Here is a 9920-nt window from a genome sequence, read left to right as displayed (position 1 = left end):
CTTGGATCATAATTGACTGATCTTTATGAACTTTGGCGCTGTTATGTACGTTTGGTTTCTCAATTATCCCACCGAGTTTCATCCAGATCAGATCAGAATTGAGCATTTTGTCGCAATTTTTCGAAAAAAAAAAAAATTAGGTGCCTACATATTTGGACCTACTGTACGTTATTAATGGGGATAGACAAGTCTTTTACAGTAAGTGTGAATAATCATGGTACCATGATCAGGATCAATGATCCATATAACTGTCAATAACCACCTCCGCCCTTGGCGCTCTCTGAATGCTTTTGTTCATATGTAAATTATTGATATAAAATGAGATATGTACTTGTAATGTTTCAAAAACTGGAGGCTCTAAACATCACATTGCACCCCTTCCATGTCCCTACCCTGACTCTCTCTTCCCTGTTCCCTTCCCCATCACCAAGGTGTAACACTCCCCTCTCTATTTACATTTTTCATACCCTTCCTTAGAGTGCTGTGATGGCCAAAATCATACAATAAAATAATGTATTTATTTATTTAAATCTGGTTGTAAATACACCGGATTTAGCTAAATGCTATTTTCCATCCGTAGTCCCATCTTTTTTAAATTTTTTTCTAAAACATATTTTACCTGTAGACATAGTTATGCTAATGTAGGTCTGTGTGTGTCTACACAAGTATTTGTGTGACAAGACATATTTCACATAGTAAACAACAGTCTTTACTGGAGTAAATCAAACACTAGAGAATGACGACATGGAGGTAGAGGAGGGTAGGAGGAGGAAGAGGAGGAGCCATCAGTGCATCACTGCAGCAGAAAGCTGAGTGAGGTGAAATAAGGAGAGAGAGAGAGAATCAGCACCACTGCAGAGTTTTTTCATTGATAAAGTAGCATCAGCATCACACACATGTTATGTTGTCATCCCCCCCACACCACACACACCACCCCTCTCCTGTCCATCCTGTTTTGGGGCAATGCAGGAGGAGTGAGGAGGAGAGTCAGAGCACGTGAGGAGACACCTGTAACTAAGGAGGACTGATAGATATCCAGGCTCTGAGATATAAACAAGCTGCTGTGGGGTCAGCGAAGCCAGCTGGTCCAACAGCAGAAAGGTATAGAGGCATGTTTACATGTACTCTGCATGCAAGAAGAAAGAAAGAGTGATGCATGGACCCACATGACTCCTATTTACATTGTTGTGAGCAAACAAATCTGTTTCTCTCATGAAACAATCAACAGTAGCATCATCATCATCACCCTCTTCTTCTTTGTTTTCTTACATCTCCCTCCCAAAAAGCTGCTTTTCCAAAAGTATTTTATTTATTTTTTTCTACACGCAGCATTCTTTCTCTCTCCCTCTCTCTCCCTCATGTTTTGGTCCATCTGCCTCCTCCTTCTCCTCCTCCTCCTCTTCTCCATCCTTTCCACTCGTTGTCCCACACTTGTTTCTGACAGAGCTGCTGCGTTTACTGCTCATGTCTCTGACTCCCACCGCATCATTCACTCCCTGCCTATAGTCTTGCCCGTCATCCTGGGATCCACGGAGACAAGCGTGGTGGTGCCGGTGACGGCCATGAAGGTGGTGAACGGAGGTGGAGGAGGAGGAGATGGGGGAGAAAAGACTGCCTTCTCTTTTAAGAAATGCTCTGCTTTCCAGTTTGTCAAGAGAAAGGTGAGCTGGGATGGATGCTGTGTGTGTATGTGTGTGCGCCAGGGATGATGTCATATATTTTGGCATCTGCAGCAATATGAGTGTGACCATTGATGGCATATCTAGTATTATTAAACCCATTTGTTTCTGTAGTAAGAATAAACATCATGTGGCATTTTCTTCTTGTTTAAGCTGAGAAAAGTTTGAGCAGAGTTTTACAATCTAACAGATTATTCTGCTTTTGAAGTTTTGGTTTGGTTTTTCAAACATGTAAGTGTTGAATTCACAAGAAATATTCAGAGAAATACTCTTTGATTGTTTACATCTACATGGGAAATATAAAAAATAAATAAAAATTGAACCAGAGCTACGGATCATTGGTTAACTTGTTCTTGCAGCTTCATAAACTCTCGTAAATATTATATCAGGGGCGTAAAACTCAAATATGGACCAGTTTATTTCATATCGGTGTAAAAAAAAAAACCCATTTTAAACCTTTTTGTGCCCAAGTTTACACCTCCACATGTAAATGATACATATATACAGTATGTAAGGCATCAACAATATCCAACCAATATGACAGGAATCAGTCCCACTCATAAATTCCATGATTTTGTGACAAATTTTGTGAGAAATGGCAAGATTTTCAAAATAAATCTAAAGTTTTTTTCTACAATTTGAGATAAAAAATTTAAAAGAAATGACTGAATTTGTGTATTTGGAGGTAATGGGATAGCTACAACTGAATTATTTGGTAATTTTCACAATGATTCATTTTTTTTTTTTTTTTTTGTCATTTTTTACTTTCTATGCATGTGGGATGATTTTGATGGTCTAAAGGACTGGAATTGGCCCCCGGGGCTTGAGTGTGACACGTGCAGTGTATAAATTCTGTAATTCTTTTTGTCTTCTTCTTGAATAGTATGTTAAGTTTTGATTTATTCATGTCAGGAGATCAAAGTGGATTTCCTAAGTAACAGTTGTCTGAATAAATTATGCAGCATGCAGACTTTTATTAACTCCGATCTTTCTTGTTTCATTGGAGTAATTCATCACTGATTAGGATGTGATTGAAGGAGGCCACGGCATGAAGGAAATACTTGTTGAGGAGATGAAATACTTGATTTCTATTCCCTCTGATTAGGATGCAATCCAAGTCATTACATAAATAGCATTTGCGCACATTTACTGTGTTCACGCAAACATTTCGGCTTAACAACCAAATTCAGGCAATGTGTGCATAAGCATCTGTGTGAGTTATTGAGTAGTGACATTGGTCATTTGGTGGGTGTAACTGGTACCATATGGGCCATTGAGAAACATGTGTGTTGTACAGTGTGGATCACTGATGAGTCATTTGGTGAATATGGGCAGATTGTGTTGTGTTAACACCCACACAAACACTATATCTCTCCATCTACAGTATCTATCTCTCTTTTTTTTTTTTTTAATTTCCATCTGGTTTCTTTTAGTGGTGCAATCAAGCAGAAAATAATCACACAAAGGTGCTCCCAGACATACCGCGCATCAACACAAATGTAAATCAATGCCCGTTACTGTTTGTGCTTGATTTGTCTCCGTGTTTACGTCAAGATAAGCCCAATCATATAATGAGAGGAGCTGGAATCCTGACGGAGCTCTTCATCATACTAATAAGAATGGGAAATGTTGACGGGAGATTCATTGTTTGCTGGCAGCAGATATTTTAAAGCCCCGTGCAGCTGCATATCAAGAACTTTCAAAAAGATAATGCTATGTTTGAATTCGTGAACAAACGGTGGAATATTTGCTGATGAATGTTTGCGTCTGTGTGGGGTGTGAAATCACCTTATTTCAGTTTTATTGACAGCGTGACAAGTGAAACAAGGGCTACTCTCTACTGCATGTGACTGAGAGGGAGATTTTTAATCGTGTTATTGTTTATTTAATGTTTTTACTGCTGGTTTGAATGTTCTTATAGATGTTTGAGCTGTTGAATGTTTTCTGTTGCACTTTTTGTTCATGTAAAGCACATTAAATTGCCTTGTGTATGAAATGCGCTAAACCAGTGGTTCTCAAGTCCCCCCTTTGTCCAATAATATCTTGCACCAAAAAAAAAAAAAAAAACAACCATCTACAGAGCATAAAGATGTATTGAATGAGTTTTAAAGAATCTCATTTTGTAAATAAGTGGAATCATTGCCTCGTGAATGGATTTATTTCTACAGTTTTTGATCATTTCCGGTCATTTCCAGGCCTGGTGTGGGACCAAGATGACCATTGTATTTTCAATTCATGTTCCAATTGCATCTTTTCCATCATAATATCATGATTATCAAAGCTGTGTCCATTACCCTTGAAAATGCGCAAATCTAAATAGCGCAAAAAAAAAAAAAAAAAAAAACGGGTAATGGAAATACCTGAATTTAGAAAAACCCCTCAAATATTGCTAAAGTTTTTTGCGCTTTCATGATTAGGTTTTTCAGACATTTTGATTTTGAAGCGTCGCAAAAGCGCTTTGGAAACAATTTTTCAATATACCTTGTCACATGACCACTTCTCTCCGAGGAAAACATGGTGCTGTATGTGTAAACAGAAGAGGAGACCAGGACATTTCTTATCATTATACTTAAATATTATTACTGCCACATTAGTCGTCAAACAACAAAGACATGTAGAGCGTTGTAAGGACGTTTGGAGCATCCATCTTCCTGCAACGAAGTCTCGCGGGATGAGATTTCACGGGAGTTGCAAGGCTCCTGCCCAAAATAACCTTCAATGGAAATGCGTTCAAAGTGCAATTATATACTACACAAATAATTTGCCTTGCCTGTGTTAGCACGCTGCCTGATCCATGAGTCAGCATTCATTCCTCACGCTGCGTCTGATTTAGTCAGAACAATAAAGGAAAATGACATGAAAGTCGGTCATACATGCAGTATGTTCTATATGTTGCATTGCATTCCAGTTTTAGGTATGTTTGCTCCAGTTTGCACGACCCTTCTTGTTTTTCCACGTATTTTCTAACACGTGGGACATGCCATGACAGGTTTGACACAGGTATTCAGTTCTTAGGGTGTATTTTTGTGTGTGTTTTTGGACGTTGGGAGTGGTTCAGTCAGGTACACCACAACTTTTGCTGTTGTGTTGTGTTTTTGTTCTGTTCTCTGACTGTTTACGTCTCATGGCAGGGTGACATTTTGCAGAACTTGTCATTAAAATTCAGCTGCTTCCGATTCTACACACACACACACATGGACGCACATTGAGGGCTTACTGTTAGTGTCACTGCTGCCCTGTTAGTCTTAGTCACTGAAGTAGTGTTGTGCATTCATTCTATAATGCATGCACCAACTTGCACCAGCCGTGTTGGTGATGCAACAACATAAACACAACCTCGCACTCATTGCTGATGCCATCTGGCTACATAATGTGAATAATCCCTCTGGGACATAATTGCAGAGCAGTATGATTGGTAATTATTCATCATAGCCCTTCAGACAGGGATTGATCTTTGTCCCTGTGGAGCAGCTCTCGCCAAGATTCTGTGCAACACTGCGGACGTTAAATAAAGCCAAAGAGCGAGAGACCAAAAACAAGCAGATGTTCCCAAACAAGACCTTGATTGCATTCTTTAACTGAACTGTGACAGTCAAAGTTCTGCTGCCAGTTTGAAGTCCATTACTGTGGTTGTATTACATGTAAACATTGTCCATGACCAGTCATTGTGTACATTTTGATTTAGTTTTTAGTCATAGTCTGTGTTTGAAATTGCATCCTAACGTACTACTCATACTAAGTTTGACGTCAAAATGAGTATGTAGTGCGTTTCAATTAGATAGTATGGAAAGATTGCGTTTGGATGTATATGCATTGTGGGCAGTCATACTCAACAGCCCCATGATGCATTGCGAGCAACATAAAATCGCCCTGGGACCGGCTTCAAGCCACAAGTCAAACATCCCCTTTTCAAAACAAAAGCATCTCTTCTTGTCTTCCATTAGTTTTTTAACACTTCTGTGAATTGGGCTCTTGTTTTGAAGTAAAAACAATTTGTAATTCATGAAGTTGGAAGCGAAGAACATCAGAATACACAAAACTCCAGCAACACAGAAAACGACAGCAAAATGCACAAAATGTCTAGAAAAGTACAAAAAGTAACAACAAAAAGACGAGACAAAAATGATCCATAAAACACACAACATGACAACAGCAGACACACTAAACAACCACTGAAACACACACAATGACGATGAAAAGAACAACATAAACAAAAACAAAATATCAGAAAAAATATAACAAACACGCTTAATGACTTGAAAAACACACAAGACAACAAAAATGTGCCATATTGACGAGAAAATCTACAAAATGAATTTAAAAACGTGAAATGTGTGTTCAAACTTGTATTAATGCTCAGATTGGTCAGTCTTCTAAATGCTGACATGGATGTTGATGATGTGGTCCTTGGATCAGATGATCACATTTTTGTGGCCCCCGCTGTGGTAAAAGTTGCCCATCACTGCTTTACAGAATGAACACTGTTTAGTTGGGGACTGTCACTTTGCAAATGAGTAAAAATGAGCTCATACCAACTTTTTTTTTTATCTTCATCAGGTACGAAGATGGATGAGAAACCCCAAAGTGAGTGTGGAGAACGCCCAGGGAAGAAGCCACATGTGTTCGTGTCCAAAATGTACCTTGGCTGAAGATTTGTGGTTCACACACTTCCACTCACCTTATGGGTGCTGTCATTACGGGGGCCTACATGGTGGCCAGTGTTACCCCCAGGAACTCTCTCCGTGCCCCGCAAGTGGGTCGAACAACGGCCACGAGAAAAGCAAAGGATGTAAGGTAAAGGTTCAGTTTAGTGGTACCATTTCATTCTGCTTTGATAAGCCCCAGTTTTCTATTTCTCTGTAAGTGTGTCAGTTAAAAAATATAGAAACGAAATATTAAAAGGTCCCTATACATTACACTGTTTTTCTTTGCTCTCCCTTCAGGCGTATCCAGTGCTCTTACATAGCACAAACATTAAGGCTACTGGCTTGTTTTTATTTTTTAAAGTTCCTTTTCTTGTTCACTACGGGCAGTGTTTGCAGAAATTAGTACCCGTGGCATCCGTTCAGGAAGGAGTTTTAACAAGCCAATAAAAATTTAATTGCAAAAAGGAACAGTGTTGCTTAGTGCGAGAAGCTTCTTTCATCAAATGCCAGCTCTTTATAATTAGTGCTCCAGGTTGTCCTTGGTTAAGCAGCCCCACTGCCTATCAATCATTGCTCCCATCACTTAGTTCCTCCTGCCCGCGTGCTATTGTGCATCCCTGGTCTCAATGGGCAGCAGGCGGGAGTGAGTCATCATCCCAGCAAAATAAATCCACGCTGTCATTGTTTGTGTGTGAGTAGAGAGAGAGAGAGAGAGAGAGACCATGCTGAGCGCTAACAACAGGATTGTTGTTGATTTTTACAAAAGGAGGTTGTATTTAAACTGGCATTTATTTTTTGTTTGTTAGTTAGCAGGATTACATAAAAAGTACTCAACGGAACCAAAGATAGACCTTACGCAATAGAGGATTCCATTACATTTTGGAGAGGATCCTGATTCTGGATCAGTTTGAAAAATGTCTCATGATTGGTAGAAATTTGAAAATTCATCTTTATGAAATTTGACTCAGCCATGTCGGGTTGGTTCCTCAATTATCCCACCAAATTTCATCCAAATTGAATCCGGATTGCACATTTCATCACAGTTTTTCTATAAAAATAATGGTAACGCCCATTTGGAACTCATGTATTGGAATTAATGGGGATAGAAATTTTGGTAACACTACTTGATTTTTTTATACATAAGGCTGACATTAGCTGTCATTACAGTATCTACCATTAGCATGAATAAGGTGTCATGAAGGTTGTCATTAAGTGTTGTTTGCTAAATTATGACACCTTTGGAGCTATGTTGGCATTTTTTGGGTTAAGTGAAGGCCGGGGTGGATTGGGACAGAAATCAATCAAGTTGTTGTCCTTTCTTTAATCTTTTTTTTTTGCCAGTTTTTATCTAAATAAGCCACCTTTTTCCCAATAAATATCACTTGTTTCCTTTTCCTCCTACATTTTGCTTCTTTTTGCTCCACATTTTGCCCTTTTTTACTATTGTTTGCCACATTTTGCCTATTAAAGCTACCCTTTGTCATTACATACCACCTAGTTCCTTTTTATTTGCCCATGTTTTTGGCAACTCTTGACTGCTTTTGGCCCATTTTAGTCACATTTCACTCCTTTTCTTGCCACTTTTGGACAATTTTTGGCCACCTGTTGGCATGTCTGCCTCCACTCGCATGTCAAAAAATAAACGTTGCGGACCAAACCAGTCCACTTGGGGCCGACGGCCCACCAAGACGATGCCTGGTATGCCACATGGCCAGTCCACCCCTGGGTGTAGGTATTTAGTGAGGTTTGGTAGGGTTAACGTAATGAACGACACATAATGACAGCCTCCATGACACCTTATTCATGTCATAATAATGACAGCGTAATGTCAGCCTTTATGTATAAAACGTCAAGTAAAGTGTTACCAAAATTTCCTACAAGGCTTTAAAGTGTGAATATCTGTCAAAGAGGATATTTGGTGCTTGGCGGAGGTTTGCGCTCCCTGATTGCTCTTGTTTTGTGTATTTTTCCAGTCCGTGCCTCTTTCCTTTCATCAGTTCCTACTCTAGCCCTCAGAAACATCTGCTGTATGTCTGCCTGTGTGTGTGTGTGTGTGTGTGTTGACCTGTAGTAACTGTTCATATCTCATTTTTGGTTTTGTTAAATGATTGACAGCACATAAAGCATACATAGCCCACAGAACCCTAAATTCTAAATATGGTGTTGGACATTTTCAGTTGGTGTTGCCTCTATACAGACGTCAATGCTCTGTGCCATTTGCACACACAGTCCAAACACCTCGCTGCTCACGTCCTCCAAGTTGGCTTGACAAACATTTGCGTAGCGCCTGTTCACCCGATTCAACATAAAGAGAAGCGATTCCCCCCTTGCTGCTGCTGCTGCTGCTGTTGCTGCTGCTGCTCTGCTCGAAAGGAGGCCACCCACGACCTGAATCTCAATGCTCAAATGCAAATTAGTAAATCTTCGCCATGAAATGAATCAGCACAAAGGGATCCACACCATCTGCTGTCAAGCGGCTGTCAGTAACTTTGTCTTAAGAAACTTGGATGATGATGATGCAGAGAAGCTGCTTTTATTTTGTGAAGAAGGTGAAATAAGACAGTTATGACAGCAGCGTCACATTGCTTTGGGCTGAGTACAGCCGCAAAGAAAAGCTCCGGAGACTTTGTCATTTTGATACATCAGTCTTCAATCTTTACTCTTTATGCCAGTGGTTCTCAACCTTGCGGTCAGGATCCCATTTGGGGTCGCGAGACACTAGGAGTGGATTGCCAGATGCCTTCAAGAAACTACGAACATAATTTGAGCCACAATTTTGCTTATTTTTAGCCTTTTTTTTTACCACTAAGCCAAAATTGCCATTTTCATCACTTTTTCTTGCTATTTTTTGCTATAATACTCCCATTTCTGCCATTTCTCCATCAAATTTCAATGCCTTTTCTGCACATATTTCCACTTTAAAGACATTTTCGCTGATAAACCCTTTCCACCACTTTTCCATTTTAATGTTGCATATGTTGACCCATTATTGTCACTTTTAACCTCTGTTCACAATATTTCATTCTTATTTTTGCCAATTTAACCACATTCCCAGTTTGCAATGCCCGTTATCTGCCAATCTGTGTTCGGTTGGCCATTTTAACAGCCCCCACCCAAAATGAACTAGACATTTTCACTGATACATAGGAACAGACTCAGGAACACCCAGTATTCCTCAAATGGATAACCCTCTTCATTCTCCATCTCATCAAAACTCCACCACAGCACCTTATCTTTTAAAATAGCTTAGCATCAGCGTCTGTAGTAAAAAAAAAAAAAGCACGTTGGCAGGTTCAGCCTTGACCTGCTGCTCACAGCCTTCCCATCACTGTGGTATAAACTACTTGTATAGATTTCTATCATATTCTGAGATTTGTCTCCTTGATTTATGACGCTATGCTCTTTTATTAGGGGATGACTATTGTGAAAAAAATCAAGAGAGGAAAAGCCATTTACAATAACTCAGGAAAGAGATACAGTATGTAACATGAGAAGAGGAAGGACTTACAAATATGAAGACTAATAGCTCGAGGACTGTGGCAAGGGTTGTAGAAGCGCTGAGAGGACGGGTTTATTGGAAAGACTTGAAAAGCTT

The 9920-nt window shown here is 39.6% G+C and overlaps 1 protein-coding gene across 3 annotated transcripts in view; it reads left to right on the top strand.

The window, feature by feature from the left end:
- Positions 1–1421: 1421 nt before the first annotated feature.
- Positions 1422–9920, top strand: part of sgk1 (serum/glucocorticoid regulated kinase 1) — a 39561-nt gene continuing 31062 nt past the window's right edge. For 2 of the 3 annotated variants that reach the window (XM_028439341.1, XM_028439340.1), the window contains exon 1: positions 1422–1661. In XM_028439341.1, coding sequence (XP_028295142.1) covers positions 1563–1661 — 99 coding nt within the window. In that variant the 5' untranslated portion in view covers positions 1422–1562. Of the gene's footprint in view, positions 1662–6236; positions 6474–9920 lie in introns of all 3 variants that reach the window. The other variant, XM_028439339.1, reaches the window with a different exon arrangement.

The sequence above is a fragment of the Gouania willdenowi genome, chromosome 24 (assembly GCF_900634775.1).
Source record: "Gouania willdenowi chromosome 24, fGouWil2.1, whole genome shotgun sequence".
Taxonomy (NCBI): domain Eukaryota; kingdom Metazoa; phylum Chordata; class Actinopteri; order Blenniiformes; family Gobiesocidae; genus Gouania; species Gouania willdenowi.
This window is presented reverse-complemented; position numbering and strand designations above follow the sequence as displayed.